Raw genomic sequence first — 27,786 nt, forward strand, 5'->3', positions numbered from 1 at the left:
AGGTTGAGGGAGTGGACTTTCTGATGACCACTTGGTGGTGGTTAGAATCAAGGTCCAAAAGAAATGGAGAAATAGAAGAAGGGAAGGGCAGGAGGAAGTAGTTCATACAAGGAGGGTGGAAAAGTTACAAGAGGATGAAAAAAAAAAAAAAAAAAGGCAGAAAATAAGAAGGATGTGGAGGAGCAATTGGGTAAATATGGACTGGAGCAGATGGAGGATGTAGAAGGTGTGTGGAAGATGTTCACAGAAGAAATCTGTGCAACATGTGAGGTTGTGTGTGGGGTGAAGAGATGACGAAAGGGCATGCAGGGAACAGCAAGGTGGAATGAAGAGGTGAAAGAGGCTGTGGCACAAAAGAAGAAAACATGTAATAAGTGGATGAGAAACAGGGGTGTGGAGTAAGTTGAGAGACGGAAGAGAGTGTTATATGTAGAGAGGAAAAGAGAGGTGAAAAGATTAGTAAGTGAGAGTAAGAAGAGAGTGGATGAGGAAATTGGAAGGAATTTGGGTGTCAAGTGGAGGGAAAGTAAGAAAATGTTCTGGAAAATGGTAGTTAGACAGGGTGCCAAAGAAGTTAGTTTGGAAGTGAAAGATAAAAATGGTAGATTACTAATGGAGAAGGGAGGAAAAATGAGCAGATGGAGAGAACATTTCAAGGAATTGTTGGATATAGAGAATGAAAATAATGCAAGTGAAAGTGGCTGGGGAATGACTGGGAGACAGAGGGATGTGAGAAGAGAGGAAGAAATCAGTAGGATGGAAGTTGTGGAAGCAATGAAGAAAGTTAAAATGGGGAAAGTCCCAGGAATTGATGGAGTGTGTGGTGAAGTGCTGAAGCATGGGGGAGAGTTAGTAGTAGAATGGATGTGGAAGATGTGAAGATTGGCTTAGGAGGAAGGTAGAGTCCCAGAGGATTGGAAGTCAGGTACAATTATTCCCCTGTACAAAGGAAAAGACAGAGGGATGTGAGAAGAGAGGAAGAAATCAGTAGGATGGAAGTTGTGGAAGCAATGAAGAAAGTTAAAATGGGGAAAGTCCCAGGAATTGATGGAGTGTGTGGTGAAGTGCTGAAGCATGGGGGAGAGTTAGTAGTAGAATGGATGTGGAAGATGTGAAGATTGGCTTAGGAGGAAGGTAGAGTCCCAGAGGATTGGAAGTCAGGTACAATTATTCCCCTGTACAAAGGAAAAGACAGAGGGATGTGAGAAGAGAGGAAGAAATCAGTAGGATGGAAGTTGTGGAAGCAATGAAGAAAGTTAAAATGGGGAAAGCCCCAGGAATTGATGGAGTGTGTGGTGAAATGCCGAAGCATGGGGTAGAGATAGTAGTAGAATGGATGTGGAAGATGTGCAGATTGGCCTAGGAGGAGGGTAGAGTCCCAGAGGATTGGAATTCAGGTATAATTATTCCCCTGTACAAAGGAAAAGAGGAAAAAGAAGTATGTGGTAATCGTAGGGGCATTTGTCTTCGTAGTGTAATAGGAAAAGTATATGTTAGGATACTTACTGACAAAGTTAGGGAAATAACAGAGGAATTTGTTGGAGAAAAACAGGGAGGTTTTAGGAAAGGAAAAGGTTGTGTAGATCTGATATTCATTCTCAGATCTTTAGTGGAAAATTTTGTAGAGAAGGAAAAGAAGTTGTATGCAGCCTTCATGGAATTGGAGAAAGCATATGACAGGATGGATAGGCAAGGGTTGTGGAAAGTATTAAGAATATATGGAGTAGATGGGAAGTTGTTGAATGCCATTAAGAGTATGTACGAGGGTGCTAAGGCTGCAGTGTGTGTGGATAGTGAACTGAGTGAACTTTTCTGTTTGAAAGTTGGATCGAAACAAGGATATGTCATGTCTCCATGGTTGTTCAGTCTGTATATGGATGGGGTTATAAAAGAGATACAAGGCAGGGCAGTGGATGTTGGAGTGACCCTAATGAGAGAGGGCAGTGTTTGGAAACTCCCCGTACTTTTGTTTGTGGATGATACCATATTGTTAAGTGAAGATGAAGGGGAATTGTAAGTCTTGGAGAATGAGTTTGGGAGTGTGTGTAAGAAATGTAATCTAAAAATGAATGTAGGGAAGAGTAAAGTTATTGTCTTTGAGAGAATTGAAGTCACTGAATGTACAGTGATGCTGGATCAAAAGGAAATGGAAAATGTGAGTGCATTTAAGTACTTGGATAATGTGATGAGTAAGGATGGAAGTTAAGAGGGTGAAGTGCTTGAAAGGCTACAACTGGGACCAAGGGTTGCCGGTTGTTTGAAAGCATTGATAAGGAACAGAGAAGTGAGCATGGAAGTGGAATAGTTGCTTCATAACAGTATTGTGATGCTAGCTCTAGGTTGTGGAAGTGAAGCTTGGATCTTGCTGGAAGGATACAAGTCAAGAGTGAGAGCAGAGGAGGTGGGTTGTTCAGGAGGAGCATATGGAGTTACATGGAGACACTTCTGACAGGTGAGGAAGTGATGGAGTGTTTTGGTGTGGATGTTGATGTGATGGGAAGTGTTAGGAGAAATACATTGAGGTGGATTGGCCATGTGGAGAGGATGGAGAGTGAGATACTGATGAGGAGAGTGTATGCAATTAAGGTGGAGGGGGGGAGAGGCCGAGGATGAGATGGAGGGATGGAGTGGTGAGGCATATGAGAGAGGGGGGTGTGAGCTGGGAGCAAGGCAATGAAATGGCATTGGACAGGGCGACATTGAGGCTATTTGTTTGTGGCCACCCCTTGTGGGATTGAGGCATCTGGCAATAGATAGGTAGAAAGATGGAAATGCTGAAAGTTTTGACTTGGAAAACACACATTGCTCTCCCTTAGCCCGTGGGGAGGAGTCTTGGTAATGACTCAAACCAACTTATAGCACGCTTCAGGTGGGTGGCAGAAGTGTTTTTTGAGATTTAAGGTTACATGGCCCTTGACCTCCTTATCTCAATCAAACACATGCTAAACTGACCTCAGCATGGAGTATCAAGTCTCTTCTCATTTGATTAACCCCATTGCATATGAGGGTCGTTTATGTATCTATCTGTAGCCAGGTGCCATAATCCTGTAAGAGGTGGCCATTTGTCATTAAGCTATTTGTTTTAAGGGGAGGGGCACTAACCCTCTGCCATCCCACTTGCTGGTCCGTAGGGAACACGTATGGGTTGGTTATATGATTACCACCCAGCATGGTAAATGGCCTTCTGGCCTACAAGAAACCATTAGGCTTGTCACTCAATGTAAAGCCACCTAAAAAAGGAAGAGGAGTAATAAAAAGTGACAGGTGAGATGGGAGAAATAGGAAGAGAGGAGAACAGACAGAAAAAGAGTGCTAAAGGTGAAGGAAGAAGTAGGTAGCACTACATCATGTGAGTGGATAATGGTCATGTAAGAATGTATATATACAGTATAGTACACATGTAAGTACATACAGTATATTTATATATAGGGGGAGACTGATGGATAGATGCCACTGTTCATGTAATGCATTTACAGAAAGAATCATCTGATTATGAGCTGCGATTTTCCAACATGGCCATCATTTCTGCTCAGCTCCCCATCCTTAAGGAGTTTGCTGATACACTGAGGGAAAAGTTCTTGAGCTCTGCCAAAGCAGTGGACTTTGAGGCTGATGATGCTGTTCGCGAAGAGATCAACACGCTGGTGGAGCAGGAAACAAACTCACATATCAAGGACCTCATTGCTCCTGGTTAGAAAATACTTAAAATTCATTTACTAAAAAGGTGCCTAGGAATTAATTGTCAAGTTTTTGAAGTCACATTGCAGAGTACACCACTAAATAGTTCAGACTTTTGCAGCAAATGTCCAACCACTTTCTAGTTACACAGTATTACATTCACCACAAATGTATCTTAGCTGTATGCTTCCAGCAGCTGTTGGGAAGTATTTTTCTGGTTTTGTCACATGATTTAGCTTTTAGTTCTTAGGAAATATGTGCTGTACCATGGCCAGTCCCAATTTGGGGATCTTTATGAGGAATTATTATTTTGACATCATGTTTATGTATGTATGTATAAGGAAGTATGTTTGTATGTATGTATACTTTTAAGTAAAGGCAGCATTACAGAAAAAAAAAAAATGTGAAGGCTGTTGGACCAGACAGCATTCCAGTAGAAATATGCAAGTCTTTGGATGATGCAGGAATGTACATTCTCACCACATTGTTTAGCAGTGATTGTGATATTGAGGGTTTTGCCTGATAAGTGAAGGAGAAGCAAGTACAAAGGATACAGTCTGAGTTGTAACAACTGCAGAGACATCAGGCTGATGAGACAGTAAAACAGTAGGAGAAAGTTACAGAGGCAAGAGTGGGAGCTGAATTGGCAGTTTATTGTGTACAGTTCAGATTTATACCCATACTAAATACATCAGATGTTATTTTTGCTTTAAGTCAGTTGGGCAGTATTGAGAAGGGCAGAAGGAACTACATTGTGTGTTTCGTGATTCACAGGAATCAGACCAGTAGGTATCACGTCTTCTCTTGGTAAGGTATTTGAGATTGTAATTAATAAGCACATAGTTAAACATCTTGAGTCCAGCAACTTAATTAGTGATGGACAGTATGGTTTTCACCACGAAGGATCCACCATTGATATACTCAATCTCCTGATTCATACCATCAATTAATCAAGTGACCGACATGGAGAAACTCATGCAGTAGCCCTTGATAATTCCTATGCTTTTGACAGAGTGTGGCACCGTTCCTTGCTATCCAAACTCTCTTGGTATAGACTAACATCTTTTGCTCCTCTGATTTCCTCATATCTCAACAACAGAAAGATAAAAGTAGATGATTATTCCAGTTTCTACGCAATTATTGCTGGTGTGCCATAAGGATCAGTTCTGGCTCCAACCCTATTCCTGATTCATATTAATGATCTCTTATCTGTCACCCATAATCTCATCCATTCATATGCAGATGGCTCAGCTCTTCACAGTTCATTCACACTTAAACCCCCATTCTCAAAATGTAATATCTCTAACTCACAACTCAGTACAATCATCTCCGTAAATAAAGACTTATCTAAGATAAATGAATGGCGACAGATAACCTTGTCTCATTTAATGCTAGTAAAACCAGATAAATACAGTCTACTAATATACAGATATTGCCAGATTCCTTTATTACCTTCAGTGCTACTAATATTCCTATCTCGAAAAGTATTGAAATCTCAGTCTTTCACTTAACAATGCCCTCAGCTGGACCTCTGATGTTAGATCATTGGCTAAAACCACCTCAAAGAAGCATACAGTGCTCGTCAGAAGTATCGAGCGCCCTGCGTCCCTCCTACGAAACAAACCTTTCAGCATTGAAAAAGCATATAAATAATGCATTTTATTTACCTTTAGTGCTTCGTAGGGTATCCTTTACGCTTCTTCACGGACCTGAGACATCTTGGAAGTGAAAGGGCGAGGCTCCTGAGGTGCTGGAGGGGTATTTTCTCCCAGGAGTCACGAATGCCGGCTTCCAGCTTAGGCAGAGAGCTCACATCCTTCTCTTGGAGACTCTTCTTTACGAGGTACCAGAGGTTTTCAATCGGGTTGAGGTCTGGGCTATTTCCTGGCCAGTCTTTCATGAATGATACCTCACAGTTACGAAGCCAATTGGTGACCCATTTGGCCTTGTGAGCAGGTGCACCGTCCTGCTGAAACACTTGTGCACCTGTCATCTTGAAGGAGTCTGGTAAATGATCACACAGAAGCTCCAGGTAAACATCCTGATTCACTCTTATGTTCTTGGGAAGCACAACAAGCTTCCCCAAACCTTGACGTGCCATGAGTGAATCAGGATGTTTAATTGTGCTTTCTACATACCGTAGGTCAAGTGGGTCATTACCTTTGCGTCGGTACACACATGCTCCTCTGTTACAGGTGACACTAAACGTTGCCTCATCAGACCACAACACTGACAACCATTGCTCCTAACCCCAGTTAAGATATTTATTAGCAAAGGCAAGCCTACGAAGTCACTGGTTTTTTGTGAGAAGTGGCTTCTTCACAGGCCTGTGACTTGTGTAACCAAGTTCATGGACCCTACGATACACTGTTCTCACAGACACCTCACCAAACACTTCCGGGTTGCTCTCCTTTATTTTCCTTGGACTCACACAAGGATTAAACTCCACTGCACGTTTTAAAACATTAACAGACCTTGGGGAAGCTTTCTTAGGCCTTCCAGACCGTGGTTTCTTTGTGGGAACTTCGCCACTGTTTTCCACTCGAAACCGTGCGCACCACCGATGCACTGTCGATCGAGTCACACCAACCAATTCACTAATTTCCTTTGTCTGGTAGCTTGCTTCCTTTAGAGCAATGATCTGGGATATGATTTCACTCGATAGTTCACGGGTAGGTGCCATAACAGTGGTGAAAGCCAAAACACTGCGGAACACTCGGTAAAAAAATGGTGCAAAAAGAGAGGGAGACACGGCGGAGTTCCTCTCTCTCAGGCAGCCCATGGGCAACTGAGGCGGGAACCAACCAGCGCATCGGAAGGCCTCAGGGTACCGTGACGTTATGCTAGCGCTGCAAACTTGTGGCTCAATTTTTACCCTCAAAAATGGGTGATTCCTTTTTGGCCATAAGTATTGTGCGCCTGGCAGTAGGCGCTCGATAATTTCTGAAGTATGGAAGTGAAGCTTGGATGTTGTTCGAGGGACACAAGTCAGTAGTGAAAGCAGTGGAAATGAGTTACATGAGAGGAGCCTGTGGAGTCACATGGAGAGAGAGACTGACTGATGAGGAAATGGAGGAGCATTGTGGTGTGGATGTGATAGGAAGCATTAGGAGAAACACATTGAGGTGGTTTGGTCATGTGGAGAGGATAGAGAGTGAGAGATTGACTAGGAGAGTGTATGTGAGTGAGGTGGAGGGGGGGAGAGGGAGGGGAAGGCCAAGGATGAGATGGAGTGATGGAATGGAGAGGTATATGAGAGAGTGAGGCATGACTTGGGAGCAGGGCAGTGAAATGGCAGGGGACAGGGTAACGTGGAGGTGATTTGTTTGTGTCCACCCTGTATAATGGATTAAGGTGTCTGGCAATAGATAGATAGATAATATTTGTCAAAATGCAAGTTGGTTTGTAAATACTTTGTTTGATAATAGTACCTGTAAAACTGCCAGCAGAAATCAACACTGCCTGATCAACCTCTGTGTCAAGACTGTGTTTTTATATATGAACATTTTTTTTCTCATCCTATGACAGATCTAAACTGTATACTCAATAGACATTATTCTCATACCTGTAAAAACTGTAAACATGTTCACATGTTCTCATTAGCCTTTGTAGTGTTGCACTGCAGTACTGCATATTAAATCATCTTCACCCCCCAGGATTGTTGACCAGTTCAGCTAGGATGGTGCTGGTGAATGCAGTGTTCTTCAAGGGCTTGTGGGAACACCAGTTTGACCTCACTGCTACGAAAGAAGAAGACTTCTGGATTTCTGAGAAAGAGAGGATATCTGTACCCATGATGCACATTAGGGACAAGGAATTCCGTATGGCCTATCGGAGTGACCTTGGAGCAACTTTACTTGCTATGGACTACAAGGCAAGGCAGAAGTGAGATGGGAGTGAATGTTGTAAAAGTTTTTATTTATTGAACCTCCATATTTATGCAGGCTGTAAGAAGTCTGCGTGAAGTTCTGTCAGTTTCCACATTAATGTATGGTTGTAAGAATTTTGTAAATCATTATTTATTAGAGGTCAGTTTCAAGGTGAGCATGGCATAAATGGAACTGGTGGTTGCATAGTTAATGTAATTCATTATCATCATCCACACATCTTTTCCCACCTGAAGATGGAGTGAATTAGGATCCAGAGGGCAAGGAGAAAAAAAAAAAAAACTGATAGAAGGAGCAACTAATAAAAAGTCACGCCAGCTGAATGGGCCATACTTTTATTCACTAATCATTCAAGCCCTCAGAACCCTGATTGTACATCACAGGTATAAGCATCTATACATGTGTGCTTTATACAACCAAACAGCCAGAGTCAGTCCAATGACTGTCACTTCACCAGGAAAGAGTAGGGATGCCAAGTACTTGTCATACACTCCACACAAAATTCTTCTAACCAACTCAATCCTCTGTTAGTTCCTTAGCCTTATTGCTCTTCATACCACACTTTCTAGCACATTATTCACCATATTTATCCACCTTCCTCTTGACCTACTATGTCTACGTCCACTTTCAAACTCCTCAGATATATCCCTTTTTTCATTGCTCTATAAACATCAATTTTCTCCCTATGACCATATCCTCTAAACACTCGCTTTGACTCTGGTTTCCACTGACTTCTTACTTCACTTATCCTTTCCATTCTCCACACTTCACACACATGTTCCTCAACAACCCCATTTCCTCAGCATCATCTTGGAACCTACTTGGGGTTTCGTTTTCTTGGGACTTACAGAAAGATCATATTACCTCACTTGTAAAGTCTGCATCCAAGAGATTAGATGTGCTAAGCCGATTCCGTACCTTCTTTACCCCTGCACAGTTGTTGATGTTATACGCGGGCTTTATTCGCCCATGTAGAGTACAACTCTCATTTGTGGGGAAGCTCCCCACGTAGTCAAAGGCCATTCATCTCATTAACTCTCCTCCTCTTACTGGCTCCCTTTAATCTGTCTTTTTGCCTCACTGTTGAATCTTTATCTCTTTTCTGTTTGCTACTTCAATGGTCACTGTTCCTCTGAATTGTCTGCTTGCATCCCTCCATCTCTACGGCAAGCATGTAGCACCCATCTAGCAACAGACTCTCATTCTTTTTCAGTCCACCTCACTAATTCAAGAGTTAATTGTTACTCCCAGTCCTTCATGAATGAAACATGTCATCTCTGGAACTGTCTCCCTCTGTCCGTATTTCCTACTGCCTATGACCGTCAGTCTTTCAAACGCAGTGTGTCCACGCAACTCAAAATGAATGGATCTTAAATTTTTCTCTGTTATTATCGCTCACCTTTACCAAGGCGGAGCACTAATGTTTTTGCCCACGTCTGTGTGTGTGTGTGTGTGTGTGTGTGTGTGTGTGTGTGTGTGCGCCCATTATATCACATGGACGGCTTGAGCTATTAACGTGAAATTTTCAAGATATGGCCAAAATCTCGGATGAGTTAAAAAATGGATGGTTGGGGTATTTCATGACTGGCTTGAGCTATCAACATAAATCCCTCAGGGTATCAAGATATGGCCAAAATTTTGGAGAAGTTCAAAAATGGGCAGTTAGGGTCAAGGTCAAGGTCACCAAAATGGCTGCCAAAGGTCAAGTTGTTTTAATCGGCCTTTAGCACCATTATATTTCATGAATGGCATGAGCTGTCAATTTGAAACTTTCAGGGTAACAAGACATGGCCAAAATCTTGGACATGTCCGAAAATGGGCAGTCACGGTCAAGGTCAAGGTCACCAAAATGGCTGCCAAAGGTCAACTAGTTTTTATCGGCCGCCTTTAGCACCATTATACTTCATGAATGGCTATGAGGATACACCAAGCCATTGTTTTTTGACTGATCATTTTGCAACAATTCGTTGTTTCAACACATAAAGCTACAGTGCCCGTCAAAATTATCGAGCGTCTACCGCCGGGCGCACAATACTTATGGCCAAAAAAGAATCACCCATTTTTGGGGGTAAAAATTGAGCCACAATTTTGCGGCGCTAGCATGACGTCATGGTAGCCTGAGGCCTTCTGACGCGCTGGTTGGTTCCCTCCTCAGTTGCCCACGAGCTGCCTGAGAGAGAGGAACTCCGCCGCGTCTCCCTCTCTTTTTGCGTAATTTTCTACTGAGTGTCCCGCAGTGTTTTGGCTTTTGCCACTTTGTTATGGCACCTACCCGTGAACTATCGAGTGAAATCATATCCCAGATCATTGCTCTAAAGGAGGCAGGCCACCAGACAAAGGAAATTAGTGAATTGGTTGGTGTGGCTCGATCGACAGCGTGTCGGTGGTGCGCGTGGTTTCGAGTGGAAAACAGTGGTGAAGTTCCCACAATGAAACCGCGGTCTGGTAGGCCTAGGAAAACTTCCACAAGGTCTGTTAATGTTTTAAAACGTGCAGTGGAGTTTAATCCTCGTGTCAGTGCAAGGAAAATAAAGGAGAGCAACCCGGAAGTGTTTGGTGAGGTGTCTGTGAGAACAGTGTCTCGTAGGGTCCATGAACTTGGTTACACAAGTCACAGACCTGTGAAGAAGCCTCTTCTCACAAAATACCAGCGACTTCGTAGGCTTGCCCTTGCTAATAAATGGCGTAACTGGGGTTAGGAGCAATGGTTGTCAGTGTTGTGGTCTGATGAGCTAAGGTTTAGTGTCACCTGTAACAGAGGAGCATGTGTGTACCGACGCAAAGGTAGTGACCCACTTGACCCACGGTATGTTGAAAGCACTTTTAAACATCCTGATTCACTCATGGTATGGGGTTGTTTTTCTGGTCAAGGTTTGGGGAAGCTTGTTGTGCTTCCCAAGAACATTAGAGTGAATCATGATGTTTACCTGGAGCTTCTGTGTGATCATTTACCAGACTCCTTTGAGCTAACAGGTGCATGAGTGTTTCAGCAGGACGGTGCACCTGCTCACAAGGCCAAATTGGTTACCAATTGGTTTCGTGACTGTGAGGTATCATTCATGAAAGACTGGCCAGGAAATAGCCCAGACCTCAACCCGATTGAAAACCTCTGGTACCTCGTAAAGAAGAGTCTCCAAAGGAAGGATGTGAGCTCTCTGCCTAAGCTGGATGCCGGTATTCGTGACTCCTGGGAGAAAATACCCCTCCAGCACCTGAGGAACCTCACCCTTTCAATTCCAAGACGTCTCAGGTCTGTGAAGAAGCGTAAAGGATACCCTACGAAGCACTAAAGGTAAATAAAATGCATTATTTATATGTTTTTTCAGTGCTGAAAGGTTTGTTTCGTAGGAGGGACGCAGGGCGCTCGATACTTCTGACGAGCACTGTATACCCTTTTCCATTGTTCAACACGGCTGTCCCCTCCATTCTCGACAGTTCAAACCGTACCGCCAGACAGGCTGGCTGAGCTGCCCAGCCTCCTGCACCCTGCCCTGGTGAACAGTTGTCTCTTCATCCCCCTGCATCTCTGTTTGGCCTTGTGGAATACTACTGTACAGCACCACCATGACTCCATCCAAGACCTCTACTATAACCCCTGACAAGTGCAGTCATGTGCTCACCAACCCGAGTGAGTGTTTCGCCATTGCATGGTTGGGTGACGGTTGCGCCAAGGATTAACATTCGCTCATAACGCACGATACTGTTTTGGTGCCAGTTTTATGTAATGCACATCTTAGTTTGCACTTGGTTAGGTAGGTTACAACCATTGGAGGGTCCTGGGGGCAAAGCCCCCAGTTTATCTTTCAGTGCTTCCAGTTAGACATCTGCTGCTATTTATGGTATTAAATTGATTACATTTGAGTTTGTTTGGTGTGGTGACGTCATGTCCAGTCGGCGGGATCGGCAATAAACGCACTGTCAAAGGCATTCAGGCTGCTTTCTTTAATATCGTTAAGTAGGTATATTTCGTTTGTTCTCCAATATTTTTTTGATCGAATATCAAATGTCAGTCATCTGAGATGTATGTAGCATTAAAATAATTTTCCTGGAGAATGTAGGTCTATAAGAAATCAGCTCAAATCCCTGTGTCACATTCACTCATATTTACTGGTATTTTTTCTATCTTTATTGAATATTTTTTGAATGACAAAGGTGGTCAGGAACTTAGCTCCCTATTTCTTAAAAATCATATGGGAAAAAATAGGTTCATTATTTAACTACCTCCTATGGAAGGCACCCCTGTCGAATAGTTGGAGGGAGGTGTATGGCCAAAATCTTCTGCCTTTGGGTCCCCCCGGGGGTGGCTCCCCTGGCCTCCCTGGGGATGGTGCCCATGGCCCCCCTAGGGAGGGGTCCGCCCCCCTGGGTGGGCCCCTTCCCTCGACTCCCCCCTGGGGGGTGCTGCCCCTAGTCCCCCCAGGGGACATGCTGCCCCCTGGTCCCCCAGGGGCATGCCATCCCCAAACCTTCTAGGGGGGTCTTCAGCCCCCCAGGAGGGGCACTGCCCCCAGCCCCACTTGGGGGTCCCACCACCCAGCCCCCACTGGGGGGGCACAACCCCTTTCCCCCCCCTGGAGGGTGCCACCCCTTGGTCCCCCACCCCATCAGGGGGAGCCACACTTGTAACATGGCCAATACCAAGAGCATATTCTGGCTGGCGATTAGCATTCGGCTCTCGAATGCTTTTTTTTCATCTTGTTTTCTTCTTGGAGGGAACAGTTTTGTAGGAGTTTGACCTTTGGTTCCTTCTTCCTTGCATAAAAAAAAAAATAAAAACTTGACTTTTTGTTCCAACACACACACACACACACACACACACACACACACACACACACACACACACACACACACACACACACACACACACAGGTTGCTGACGGAGATGGAGCTCTTTGTGGATCGTGGGGAAATAATTGCCGAACCAGTGGCGAAAAGGAACCCAGCCTATTGTGATTATGAAAATGAATATGTGAATGGTGGTCCTGTCTGATAATAGTGAAAAGAGTGCAGATTTTGGTCCAACAAGAGTATAAAATGCAGTGAAAATGTAAAGATTTCGTAGGTTGCATTATGGTGGAAGGAGGTAGCTCTTTGTTTACACTCGACGGCAGAGAATTTGAGGGCTTTACCGATGAGGATAAGGTCAAAGGAAGTGTTAAACTGAATCTAACAATAGTTGCAGGTGTGGAGAAAATGGCAGAGAGGAATCTCCAGGAATTAAATAAGTAATTATTAACAATTAGAGAGTTACAGGAGTGGACCTTAGAACAGGATAAAGAGATTTAGATACTTCAGGATAAGTTAGATAACATCTGTTCACGCAGTGCTGACCAAGAAAGGCAAGTTACGGAATTAAAATTGAGTAATGAATCTGCCTCTAATGAAATAAAACAGTTCAAGAAGGAAAATAAGAGGTCGGAAGAAGAAAGGGACAGGATGAAAAGTAAACTAGATGAGCATGAATCAAAGTCAAGGATGCATGATGAACATATTAACCCTCTCAGTGTCAGTCACGCGATTCGCGTGTCATGTGGATTTTCTAAATTTGTTCAGTCACTCGAATCACGTCCCTAAGCACAAAAAAATTAGCCAAAAATTAAGTTTCGGGCAAAATTGTGTCAAATTTTGACGCATTGTGGCGAGTACAGCGCTTTCCAATGGTAAGGCATTGGCAACACTGAGCTGCCTCATGGGGCCCAGCATGTAGCAATAAACCTTAGTCTCTTCCAAGCAGCCAGGCGGTGAGGTTACATCAGTTGTACTGTCCCTTTAAACTCCTACTAATTCTCCTCCTCCTGCCTGAGCCAAAGCCCCTATGGACTCAGTGTGATAATGCAATATTTGTGAGCATATTTGTATGTGATATTGTCGATGGAACATAGATATATGTCACGAAAAGGAATTGCGTCCGTTATCAAGCATTAGGCTTAGGAGGCGATATGCATGTTCACTGTTGCAGGGTTTCGCTTCTCGTCCTCCCCAAAGGCCCTGTGGCGTGATTACAAATACATATATAATGAAGCCAATGCCTAAACTGTATTTTGTGTGAAAAATATTGTGGCTGGCTTGGTGAAATTATGGAACCATAGTGTGGAATGGGGCAGGCATCACGTACAGTTTTTATAGTTGGGAAGGAAGAATTAGAGGTGTTTAGGGATGGAATTATTGTGATTCTGATGAAAATGCGTATGGAATTGTGTGAAATATACGTCAAACATGCTGCAGGTGTTCGTGAAGGAGTGTGGTGTGTGCCAATACAATAGAGTCGCAGCGAGTGTTCACAGAGAAATATTTCATGCATTGACTGACTTAGCTAAAACAAAGCGCAAGTGTCAGAGACAAGGAATATGCCACAACCACATATACATGTCGTGCAGCAAATGTTCGTGGAGAAATCTGTTGTGTGCATCACACGTGTTTTAGGCAAATGTATCGCAAGGAGAGAAGAAAATACGCCACAGCCACAGACACACACACACACACGCACACACACTCACCCACACCCACACCCACCCACACACGCATATGCTCACCCACACACATACACACTCACACACTACATAACTCCTCATCTTCAAGCTACTGCCAGCATCTCAACACCTCTGGAGGAAGTGAGTTATCCGTATTTTGTTGATCTGTATATTGACCTATTTCTATAGTTCAATATTTTTTACACAAATAAGTAATGTTTTTTTACATACACACATATGAGATGGAAGAAAGTTCTGCTTCAGTATCAGAACCTAGCAAAAAGACTAGTGGTCATGTCGAGTTTTTGACAGCACTATCAAAAACACTATGATATTTTACATGTATACTTTGAGTAAAAAAAGAAAATAATAAAACGTAACGAGCGAAAATATGTAGCCGTGGGTGAGGCAGAGAAAATGTTTTTTATCTCGCTTGCGGGTGAGGAAGAGTATTCTACGTTTGTCGTTCAATTACTCCAAAACTATTGGATGTATCGATTTCCAGTAAAAACCATGATAAAGAGCAGTAAATTCTACGTATGTTCATTTGCAGAATATAAGCCTCTGGGAGCGTTTTCTGTTGGAAAAGTTGGGGGAACAGACTGTTTCGGTAAAGTCGAAAGCGCTCGGAGGAGTAATCTCACTTTGTCGGCCAATTGCTCGAAAAGTATTGGATGTATCGATTTCCTATAAGAACCATGATAAAGGGCAGTAAATTCTATGTATGTACACGACATAACAATGTAATATCTATAATAAGAATTCGTTGTTACATAGGCGGGAATATTGCGTATGTTGTGCGCACATCACGAAAGTGACCTATGGACGTGAGTTCCCAGTCGTTTTTGGCGATTTGCTCGAGGACTATGAGGCGTATCAAAAAAAGGATTAGGTCATTCGAAAGCTGGTGAAATTCTGCATAATATTTTGCAATAAAAACATAACATGTGCAAGAAAATTTTGGTTTTAGAGCTCCTTGATTTTTTTCAAAAATGGCTTTCAGTTTTTGGCTGTTTTCTCGAAAACTACAAATCTTATCAACACCGGATTTGTCTCATTAGAAAGCTGATGAAGTTCTCTATCAAAACTTTTAATAACATTTTCCTGTATGATGGAAAACATTTGAATGGTGATGTTGGGAAGTGAACGTGATGTAGCGAAATTTTATTCACGGCCGCCTAATGTTGTTTTATTTGTGTTTTCCTGTTTTTTTGTGGTGCCTATCAGGTAGAACAAATATCGACGAATAAGATGACATAGGTTTCATGGCAGTATATTGATGTTTGGGTGGCGAAAATAAGGAGAGAATACGTGTTATTTGCTGCGCAAAGGCAGCCGGGCCGGGCAGCTTCGCAGATAAAATTGTGCACCGGAAAACTTACTGAAACTTATCATGCGCGAGAGGGTTAAGGAAATGAAGGACCAGCACAAGGGGTGGAAGAAAATCCAGGAAGAAGGAAATATAAATTTGAAGGAGATTATAGAACAACAAAGCAGGGAAAAGGTGGAAATGGAAGTGGTTAGGGTACTAAGAAGTAGAGAATCTTTAGTCAGGGATTTAACAGACAAGAAAAAATGTGTGATAATTTCAGGACTAAAAGAAAAACGGATGACAGTAAGGTCAAAAAGGGAAAGAGAAGAACTGAATAAGGCAAAAGAGGGAAACATGAAGCTCAAGAAGAGATTGAAGAAGTGATTAGGCTAGGAAAGTACAAGGAGGGAGGGGCGAGGCCACTTAAGGTAAAGGTTAAGTCTCAGGCAATAGTAAATGATATTATAAACAGAACATGGAAATTATCAGAAAAGGAAGAGCTGAAGAATGTTTGGATAAGGAGAGATGCAAATGAGGAAGAAAGAGCTAAGATAAAGGAGCTATTAAATGAAGCGAAGGCAAAAAACGAACAGAGAACGGAGGAAGAGAAGACAGTGTTTTATTGGAGAGTTATGGATCAGAAATTGAGGAAGTGGTACCGACGGAGAGAGGGAGAGAAGAGGAAATAATGAACAGTAAAAAAAAGTTAGTTGGAGAAGAACAGGGAGGCTTTAGGAAGGGAAGAGGTTGTGTAGATCAGATATTCATTCTTAGATCTTTAGTGGAAAAGTTTCTAGAGAAGGGAAAGAATTTGTATGCAGCTTCCATGGCTTTGGAGAAAGCATATGACAGGGTGGATAGACAAGGATTGTGGAAAGTGTTAAGAATATATGGAGTAGATGGGAAGTTGTTGAATGCTGTGAAGAGTATGTACGATGGTGCGAAGGCTGCAGTGCGTGTGGATGGTGAACTAAGTGAATTTTTCTCTTTGAAAGTTGGTTTGAAACAGGGATGTGTCATGTCTCCATGGTTGTTCAATCTGTACATGGATGGGGTAATAAAAGAGGTACAAGGTAGGGTAGTGGATGTTGGAGTGGCCCTGGTGAGAGAGGATAGTGTTTGGAAACTCCTTGTACTGTTGTTTGCAGATGATACTGTGTTGTTGAGTGAAGACGAAGGGGAGCTGCAAGGCTTGGTGGATGAGTTTGAGAGAGTGTGTAAGAAACGGAACCTAAAGGTGAATGTAGGGAAGAGTAAAGTGATGGTCTTTGAGAGAGGTGAAGTTAGTGAATGTACAGCGAGGTTAGATGGTGAGGAATTGGAAAATGTGAGTACGTTTAAGTATTTGGGTAGTGTGATGAGTAAGGATGGGGGTTTGGAGGGTGAAGTGCTTGAAAGGGTACAGCAGGGAAGAAAGGTTGCTGGTTCCTTGAAAGCAGTGATAAGAAACAGGGAAGTGAGCATGGAAGTGAAAAAGTTACTACATGACAGTATTGTGATACCAACTCTAACGTACGGAAGTGAAGCTTGGACATTGTTGGAAGGACACAAGTCAAGAGTGAGAGCAGTGGAAATGAGTTATTTAAGAGGAGCCTGTGGAGTCACGTGGAGAGACAGGCTGACGAATGAGGATATAAAGGAGCGTTGTGGTGTGGATGTGGATGTGATAGGAAGCGTTATGAGGAACACACTGAGGTGGTTTGGCCATGTGGAGATGATGGAGGGTGAAAGACTGACGAAGAGAGTGTATGTGAGTGAGATGAAGGGGGGAAGAGGGAGGGGGAGGCCGTGGATGAGATGGAGGGATGGGGTGGAGAGGTATATGAGAGAGGGGGGTGTGAGTTGGGAGCAGGGCAGTGAAATGGCGGGGGACAGGGCGACTTGGAGGCGATTTGTTTGTGGCCACCCCAAACGGGATTGAGGCGTCTGGCAATAGATAGATAGAAAAAAAAGTTGGAAAGTGGCATATACTAATGTTGACAGTTTAATATCGGCTAGGGCAATAGGCAGGATGAGGGTGGGGAAGGCAGCAGGTGTGTCTGGGTTGACTGCCGAAATGTTGAAGGCCTCAGGCGATATAGGGGTGAGTTTAGTCACTGACCTGATAAATAGGATTAATTATGAGTGTCTTGTCCCAGATGATTGGCTGAAGAGCGTAATTGTAAATGTGTATAAAAGGGAAGGGTGATGCCCTGGAAAGAGGAAATTATAGAGGTATAAAGCTTTTAGATCAGATAATGAAGGTAATGGAGAGAGTTTTAGAAGGTATGATTAGAGAAAGAGTGAATATTGATGAGATGCAGTTTGGGTTTATGCCAGGTAGGGGGACCACTGATGCCATATTCATTGTTCGACAGCTTCAGGAAAAATATATTGGTAGGAGAAGGGATCTTTATTTTGTTTTTGTCGATTTGGAAAAGGCCTTTGACAGAGTCCCTAGAGAGGTGGTGAAGTGGGCAATGAGAAAGCTTGGCTTGGAGGAGTGGCTGATTACGGTAGTTATGGCTATGTATGTGGGTGCTCACACCCAGGTAAGAGTGAATGGAGATTTGAGTGATGAGTTTTCCGTGAATGTTGGTGTGCATCAGGGGTCAGTCTTGAGTCCCATGCTGTTTATCATGGTACTTGAAGCCCTTTCACGTGACTTTAGAAACGGACTTCCCTGGGAGTTGTTGTATGCTGATGATTTGGTTTTGATTGCAGAGAGCGAAAGGGAGGCGAAGGAAAGGTTTAGGAAGTGGAGAGATGGTATGGAACAAAAGGGTTTAAGGGTAAATGCAGATAAAACAAAAGTGATGATATCTAGGGTTGGTGGTGGTACTGTCAAAGACGAGGGAGAGTGGCCATGTGCAGTTTGCCACAAGGGCGTGGGAAGTAATTCCATCTTGTGCGGTGTGTGTGATAAATGGGTGCATAAGAGATGTAGTGGTATCAGAGGTAGACTGCGAGATAATGCTGATTTTATGTGTACGGCGTGTCGGGGTGAGCAGGTGGAGATTGTCAGGTGTGAAAGGATTGAACTTGCTGGTGAATCTCTTGAGTGTGTGGAGGGAAGAGTTTTGTTATTTGGGAGACATGTGTGCTGGAGGTGGGGCTGGAGCTAGCTCTGTGGCTAGGGTGAGAAGTGGTTGGAAGAGGTTCATGGAGCTCTTGCCTCTCCTGACATTGAGAGAACTCTCACTACATGCTAAGGGGTCTTTGCCTGCAGCATGTGTTAGGAGTGTAATGCTGTATGGTAGTGAGACCTGGGCAGTGAAGGAGGAAGATATTTGCCGGCTCAGACATACAGAAATGACTTTGAGTAGGTGGATGTGCAGTGCGTCCCTGCGTTCAAGGGCTGGAGGGGCTGGGTTTACGATGGAAGAGTTAAGGGGTAGGATGGGACTGGAGTGTATTGGTGTTGTGATAAGGAGAGGTAGATTGAGATGGTTTGGACATGTGGAGAGGATGGGGGATGATAATTGATTGAGGAAGATGAGACATGTTAATATTGGGGGTGGGGTTATTAGGGGTAGACCGAGAAAGAGATGGGACGAGGTCATTAAGTGTGACCTCAGGGTTAAGGGACTGAACAGGAAGGCTGCAATGGATCGTGCAGCTTAGAGAGCCGCCATTAGGTGACCAAGGCCGACACATGCAAGCATGTTGGAGCCTTTAAAAACGAAACAAACGAAACAGGTTAGAAATCAACAATTACTTGAGGGTTCACGAACCAGATATCATGTGCTTTATAGAGACCAAGTTAAGAGAGGATATTGACATCCATATTGGAGATGGCAAATAAAAACTGTGGAGAAGAGACAGAAAAGAAAAAACGAGAGGAGGAGTGATGATAGCAGTGAAGAACAACATCAGTATGTAAAATATGGAACTGGGAAAGGGAAAGGCTGAAGTGATAAATATGAAACTAGAAACCGGAGAGAATGGCAAGAAAGACATCGCACTGGTATATGTTCCCCCTAAGACAAGGGCATGGAAGGATGATGAATATCAGGAGATGTTGTCAGATGTGGTTATCTATCTCTAGAAAGTGATTGAGAAAAGCAATAACAAAATTATGATGGGGGATTTCAACTGTAAAGAGGTGAACTGGGAGGAATGGGCTCGGGAAGCAATGAAGATTCATAGGTCATTATATTGTTAAATATCGCAATGAGTAATGTAATGGCATAGTGGGTCAAAGAGGAGATAACATGCCAGCAAGATTAGATTTACTACTAACTAAAGAACCTGATGTAGTTGAAAATTTAAAGTATCAGTGTCCTATAGGAAAAAGTGATCATGTGGTCATTGAGTTCCAGATGATAAAAGGAAACATGGTGCCAAGAGATGAGTTTTATAGACAGGGAAGATACAACTATGGGAAAGCAAACTTTTCAGGATTGAGGAAATTTTTTGAAAATGTGGATTAGAGAAAATTCAGAGAAACAAGAGAGATGCAGAGGAAGTGGGATGTCTTTCTAGATCTCTATAATTCATGAGTGGAGAAACATGTTCCAAGAGTAAGTGGGAAAGAAAACAGGAAAAAGGATTGGTTTAACAGAAGGGGCATGATAGCAAAACAAGAAAGGGACATGGCATGGAACAAATGGAAAAAGAGAGGTAATAATAAATCAAAGGAAGAACATAAAAGAACTAGAAATGAATATACAGTAAAAGTCCTATTATTCGGCAGCTGATTGTTCGGTAGATCCGACATTTCGGCAGTTTTGAGAAATAGTCCCATTTACGAAAATCATTGATTGTTTGGCAGATGTCCGGAATCATCTCGGCAGTCTAGGAAGTGTTATCTGTGGCTTGTAGGCTTAATGTTTCATTACACTTCTGTATGTTCACTAATTTCTATATTTTTATTCAGATTCAGGTATAGTATTGTATTGATTACAATATTGCACAGTATCATACACTACAGTAACCACCCCCACCAAATTAGCGAGGGTTACGTTCCAAGCCCCCACGCTAATTCTTGAAATTCTTTCATTCTTGATGCTTTCCTGAAAATGACACTTACCGGTAATTGCGTAGCCCATGACCCACTGACACTGTAATGCATTACTCATAAATAAATGTTGCTTGTTAAATCAGTTTCCCCATTGTTTTTAGCTGTACGCTGTGACAGCTCTAGTATTTTTATTCCTCAACATAATGGTGGAAGGAACTGTCCTGTTTGACTGAACCTAACCTAACCTAAAATCAGAAAAATACTTAAAAATAAACTGGAGGAATATGAATTGCTAAGGTCTCTCTGATGAAAGTTAAACGTACATTTAGTGCTCATTCTTTTGTTTGTTTTTGTGCTTAACGTGAAAGAGAGAGCATTGATGCAAACAGTAATATATCCCATTAACCCCTTAATAACCTCCGGCACTGAACAACCTTTTACAGTACTGATGTCAGTGATGTTAAGTTAGTGTGAGCTATAAAGAAAACTGAACAATTATGGGGAGTGAACGAAGGTCACTGGTATGTTTATATGACTGCGCTACGATTCCAAGCAGTTAGGCGGTTGGTTAATCTCAGATGTTTTCGCCCATTTGGTAAATACACCGTAACTTTATCAGTCTTTCCGTGACTCATAGTGAATCATAGCATGGGTTTAGGAAGCTAAATAACACATTGCTAGGTGAGCCAGACGATTATCTTCCCATCTTTAAGAAAAATAAATTGATTTCAGAAGAATGGAAGAACTTTACGTACTCAGAGAGGGATTTAATTTCTTCCATTTTCTTATAAGATGTGAAGATAATCGTCTGGCGCACCTAGAAATGTGTTATTTAGCTTCCTAAACCCATGCTATGATTCGCTATGATTGACTGGAGAATTGATAAAGTTATGGTGCATTTACCAAATGGGCGAAAACATCTGAGATTAACTGACCCCCTGACTGCTTGGAATCGTGGCGTAGAGTCGTGCAAACATACCAGTGACCTTCGTTCCATTCCCATAATTGTTCACAGTTTTTCCATGGCTCACTAACTCGACATCGGTACTGTAAAGGGTTGTTCAATGTCGGAGGTTATTAAGGGGTTCATGGAATACATTACTGTTTCCATCAGTACTCTCCTTTCACATGTAAACAAAAAAACGAACAAAAGAGTGAGTGCTAAATGTAAGTTATAACTTTCATCAGAAAGACCTTACCAATTCAGATCCCTTTACTTTATTTTATGCAATTTTCCGACTATTTTATTTTGTTTGGAAAAAGTACTGTATACAGTACTCACTCCAAACATATTTGTAATAATATAAGTAGTGATGAGTTCACCAGTACAAGTAATGTACTGAGCTGATAGGTAATATTCCGTATCATTTCGGCCATCCAGGAAGTGTTATCTGACTTGTAGGCCTACTGTGTCATTACCCTTGTATATGTTCACTAATTTATATATATATATATATATATATATATATATATATATATTTCAGATTCAGGTATAGTACTGTATTGATTTCAGTATTGTACAGTATACAGTACTCTCTCCAAACACAGTTGTAATACCGTACCATAAGTGGTGATGACAGTGTTCACCAATATATTTAAGGTACTGAGTGGGTAGGTTTTTGATTATTCGGCAAATCTAATTTCTCGGCATCATCCTGGTCCCATAGATGCCGAATAATGGGACTTGTACTGTACAAGAATACGCAGAGAGGAAGAAAGAAACTTTAAAAAGGTATAATTGACAAATGTAAGGAAGAACCCAAATTGTTTTTTAGATTTGTTAATGGCAAATTGAAACAAAAGGAAGGAATCTCCCAACTGAAAGTAGAAGGAAAGGTCTATAAAGACACGGCAGTGCAAGCTGAAATAATGAACAAATTTTTCCAATCGGTTTTCACTAAAGAAAGGGACTTGTGGAGGGGGAGAGTGTGACTAGAAATGTAGTGATAAAAGACATAAGAGTGGAAGTGCAGGAAGTGTATAATTTACTGAAAACTCAAGATGTAAGGAAAGCCCCAGGACTGGATGGAATCTCTACCTGGGTACTGAAAGAATGCAGAGAACAACTGGCAGATGAGATTCACAATTTAATTGTGTGTTCTCTGGAAAAAGGGAAAGTGCCTCAGGAATGGAAGAGGGCCAATGTGGTACCATTTTATAAGGGAGGAAACAAGGAAGAACCCCTGAATTATAGACCAGTGTCCCTGACCAGCGTAGTTGCAAAATTGTACGAGAGAATCCTGAAAGACAGATGGATAAAATATCTGTAGGAGACGAACATATTGACTGAGAGCCAGTTTGGATTCAGAAGTGGAAGGTCATGTGTTTCCAACTTGTTGAGCTTTTACTCAAGAGTGATTGACATGTTACAGGAGAGAGACAGCTGGGTGGATTGTGTGTATCTAGGTCGGGAAAAAGCCTTTGACAAGGTACCCCACAAGCGGATAATGTGGAAATTGGAACTCACAGGAGGACTGAATGGAAACGTCCTGGAGTGGAAGTGTGACTTCTTGAGAGACAGACAAATGAAGACAGTAACAAAGGACAAGATGTCCGGATGGAGGGAAGTAACAAGTGGAGTCCCACAGGGCTCGGTGTTAGTGCCAGTAATGTTCCTGATTTATGTAAATGATATGGTAGATGGAGTGAACAGTTACGCAAGTCTGTTTGCTGAAAATGTGAAGATCTTGAGGAGAGTAGAAGTCGAGGAAGACTGTAAAATGCTGCAGGAAGACCTGAATAGGATCCAAGATTGGAGCCAGATGTGGGAAATGAAATTTAATGCAAAAAAAATGTAAGATATTGGAGATGGGTAAGAGTATCAAGAGGCCATCACTGAATTATATGATGGGTAATGAACCAATCAAAAAAGTGAGAGAAGAGAATGATTTGGGAGTGCTGGTCCAGGATAGTTTGTCACCGGAAAAACACATTAACATGATAGTTAAAGAGACGTACAATCTCTTGACTAACATAAAAGAGGCATTTCATTACATGGATGAGGAAGTGATGAAAAAATTGATAGTGGCCATGATCCGCCCTAGGTTCGAATATGCGGTCGTATGGGATGGGAGAGTAACAAGAGGACATGGAATGAAACTGAGAAAACCAAGTTGTTTGAAGGATATCAAGAAATATAGCTTTCCATATAGATGCATAGACCTGTGGAACAGCCTGGACAAAGAAATCGTCCAGTCTAAAAACTTAAACAAGTTCAAAGCAAAATTTGACGTAATGAGAAAAAGAGATGGGACCCCACGAGCGTAGCTCATTCCCTGTATATCACAACTAGGTGAATACACACACACACACACACACACACACACACCAATGAGAGTCAAGTTTACATCAGAAAGTGTAATAAATGAGATACTTAAAGTGACCTGGAAATTAAGCAAAGAGGCGGGGATGGAAAATATTATAATAAGAAAAGATCTGAATGAAGAAGAAAGAGAAGTTTTAAAATCATTAAAGGAAGAAGTAAAGGAAAAAAATGATAAGAGGACAGAGGAAGAACGTAATACTTTTTTTTGGAGAGTATTGGATATGAAAGTAAGGAAATGGTATTTAAGGAAATAGAAGTGAAGGAAACTAGGGGGGATGGTTGTGAAAGATCAGAAGTTGAGGAAGTGGTACGGACAGAGAGTAGGAGAGAAGAGGGTATTAATAATGTCAAAAATAATTTGAAGGTGATATATACTAATGTTGATGGTTTCATATCGACAAGGATCGAAATTAATGATTTCTTGAGAGAACATGAACCTGATGTCATGTGCTTTGTAGAGACCAAATTAAGAGAAGATATTGATGTTCATTTGGGAGATGGTAAATACAAACTGTGGAGAAAATACAGAAAAGAAAAAAAGGGAGGAGGAGTGATGATAGCAGTGAAGAACAACATAAATGTAGATACTGTGGAAATGGGAGAAGGCAGGGCTGAAGTGATATATATGAAATTAGAAACTGGAGAGAATGGTAAGAGAGATATGGCGGTAGTGTATGTTCCCCCAAAGACGAGAGCATGGAAGGATGACGAATACCATGAGATGTTGTCAGATATGGCTAGCTACTTGCAAAAAATAATTGAGAAAAGCAATAATATAATATTGGTGGGTGACTTTAATTGTAAAGAGGTGAACTGGGAGGAATGGTACTCGGGAGGCGGCGAGGATTCGTGGGGTACTATGTTATTAAATATAATAATGAATAATGTGATGACGCAGTGGGTCAAAGAAGAGACACGGTTTCGAGGTGAGGACACACCAGCAAGGTTAGATTTACTGTTCACCAAAGAACCCGATGTAATAGAATCATTGGAATATCTCTGTCCTTTGGGAAAAAGTGATCACGTGGTCATTGAGTTCCAGATGTTAATAGGAAACGTTGAGCCAAGAGACGAGCTTCATAGACAGGGAAGATACAACTTTGGCAAAGCAAATTTTACAGGATTGAGAAACTTTTTGAAAATGCGGATTGGAGAAAATTCAGAGAAACAAGAGAGATACAGAGGAAGTGGGATATCTTTCTAGACCTCTATAATTTGGGAGTGGAAAAATTTGTACCAAGAGTAAGAGGGAAAGAAAACAGGAAAAAGGAGTGGTTTAATAGAAGGTGTATGATAGCCAAAAAAAAGAGAGATAAGGCGTGGAACAATTGGAGAAAGAGAAGTAACGACAGAACAAAGGAAGAATATAAAAGAACAAGAAACGAATACACAAGAATACGTAGGGAAGAAGAAAGGAATTTTGAAAAAGGTATAATTGACAAATGCAAGGATGAACCCAAACTGTTTTATAGATTTGTTAATGGCAAACTGAAACAAAAGGAAGGAATCACCAAGCTGAAAGTAGATGGAGAGGTCTTTAAGGATGCGGCAATGCAAGCAGAAATAGTGAACAAACGTTTCCAGTCAGTTTTCAGTAAAGAAAAGGAGCTTGTGGAAGGGGAGGGAGTGATTAGAAATGTTCCGGTGATGAAAGATATAAAAGTGGAGGTGCAGGAAGTGTATAAATTACTGGAAACTCAAGATGTAAGGAAAGCCCCAGGACCTGATGGAATTTCTAATTGGGTACTGAAGGAATGCAGAGAACAACTGGCGGATAAAATTCACAGCTTAATTGTATGCTCACTGGAAGAGGGGAAAGTGCCAAAAGAATGGAAGAGGGCAAATGTGGTACCAATTTACAAGGGAGGAAACAGGGAAGAACCCCTGAATTATAGACCAGTGTCTCTAACCAACATGGTCGCAAAATTGTGTGAGAGAATCCTGAAAGACAGATGGATAAAATATCTGGAAGAGATGAATATTTTGGCTGAATGTCAGTTTGGATTCAGAAGTGGAAGGTCATGTGTTTCAAACTTGTTGAGCTTTTACTCAAGAGCGATTGATGTGGTACAGGAGAGAGATGGTTGGGTGGATTGTGTGTACTTAGACTTAGAGAAGGCCTTTGACAAGGTACCTCATAAGAGACTAATGTGGAAACTAGAATATATAGGAGGACTAAAGGGGAAACTTCTGGAATGGATGAGAGACTTTTTGAGAGACAGACAAATGAGGACAGTAATAAAGGAAAAGATGTCTGGATGGAGGGAAGTAACAAGTGGAGTCCCTCAAGGCTCAGTGTTGGCGCCAGTAATGTTCCTGATTTACGTAAATGATATGGTAGATGGAGTGAACAGTTATGCGAGTCTGTTTGCTGATGATGTAAAGATCTTGAGGAAGATAGAGGTTGAGGAGGATTGTAAAATACTGCAGGAGGATTTGGATAGGATACACAATTGGAGCCGGACGTGGGAAATGAAATTTAATGTAAAGAAATGTAAAATATTGGAAATGGGTAAAAGTACCAGGAGACCATCACTGAATTATTTTTTGGGTAATGAATTAATCACAAAAAGGAGAGAAGAGAAAGATTTGGGAGTGCTGGTCCAAGATAGTTTGTCACCAGAAAAGCACATTAACAAGATAGTTGGAGAGACTTATAAGCTCTGGACTAACATAAAAGTAGCATTCCATTATATGGATGAGGAAATGATGAAAAAATTGATAGTGGCCATGATCCGCCCCAGGTTAGAATATGCAGCGGTAGTGTGGTCCCCACACAAAAAGAAAGATATAAACAAGATTGAGAGAATACAAAGAACAGCAACCAAGATGGTCCCCAGTCTGACAGACCTGTCATACAGAGAGAGGCTGGAAAAACTGGATTTGCCTTCGTTAGAGGAAAGGAGAAAGAGGGGAGACATGATTGCGGTGTTCAGGACCATGGTGGGAGTAGATAAAATTGACAAAGAAGATCTGTTTGTATGGGATAAGAGAGCAACAAGAGGACATGGAATGAAATTGAAAAAGTCAAGCTGCTTGAAGGATATCAAGAAATATAGCTTTCCTTACAGAAGTATAGACTTATGGAATAGCCTGGACAAAGAGATCGTCCAGTCTAAAAACTTAAACGAGTTTAAAGTTAAATTCGACTTATTGAGAAACAGCGACGGAAACCCACGAGCATAGTACATTCCGTGTATATCACAATTAGGTATATTCTTAAATATTTAGAACGACTCAGACAAAGAGGTGGTGCATGAGAAAAACATTCATGTGTGTAAAGGTAGACTTGATAAATGTGGATATGGAGACAGGACAACACGAGCATTGCTCAATTCCTGTATACTACAAATAGGTAAATACAAATAGGTAAATACACACACACACAGACACACAGAAAATGAACCACAAATAATATGCCTAACTGAGACAAAATTAACACCAAGGATATCCAATGACATACTAAGCTTAGAGGAATACAATATATGGAGAAGAGACAGAAATTTAAAAAAAGGAGGAGGAATTATAATATTAACTAAGAAAAATCTAAAAGTCAAGGAAATAAACCTAGATATACCATCACAAGTAGAACTGATTGCAGTAGAGATCGACACATCTGAAGGTAAAGTAATTGTAGCCAATTTGTACATGCCACCCAGATCAAACACATGGGAAAGAGACAAATATGAGGACCTGGCAAAGAGTACAATTCAGAGTATAAGATCATTGCTACATAAAATGGAAGAGAAATCGGAAAGAATTATACTAACTGGGGACTTCAGTACAAATATAAATTGGAATACTCTAGACATAAATAGCCAAGAAAGCTGTTGGGACCAAAAGCTCCTGGATCTCGTACAAGAGTTTTTCTTAACGCAACATGTGAGGGAAACCACCAGAAAAAGAGGACTTGATGTACCTTCAGTGCTAGATCTAATATTTACTAGGCAAGAAAATGACATTGACTGTTTAATATATCACCCTTCACTCGGCAAAACCGATCATGCAGTACTAAATTATAACTTCAGGATAGCATATGACATAGTAAACAGCAATGACAGTTACAAAAAGAGCCTAAACTATAAAAAGGGAAATTATCAAGACCTAAAGAAGTATTTCTTAGAAGTTGATTGGGAAAATGAGCTTAGAGGACAAGATTTAAATGCTGTATA

At 41.7% G+C, this 27,786-nt stretch overlaps 1 protein-coding gene across 1 annotated transcript in view; it reads left to right on the top strand.

Annotated features, from left to right (window-relative positions):
- LOC145406699 (leukocyte elastase inhibitor-like) overlaps nt 1–27,786 on the top strand; it is a 622,781-nt gene that overhangs the window by 398,015 nt on the left and 196,980 nt on the right. The window contains exons 5-6 of the mRNA XM_080277800.1: nt 3,477–3,690; nt 7,335–7,552. Of these exons, the coding sequence (XP_080133926.1) occupies nt 3,477–3,690; nt 7,335–7,552 (432 nt within the window). The remainder of the gene's footprint in view (nt 1–3,476; nt 3,691–7,334; nt 7,553–27,786) is intronic.

This window comes from Coenobita brevimanus, chromosome 71, assembly GCF_032717465.1.
Source record: "Coenobita brevimanus isolate Jiangsu-jjx chromosome 71, ASM3271746v2, whole genome shotgun sequence".
In the NCBI taxonomy this organism is placed as follows: domain Eukaryota; kingdom Metazoa; phylum Arthropoda; class Malacostraca; order Decapoda; family Coenobitidae; genus Coenobita; species Coenobita brevimanus.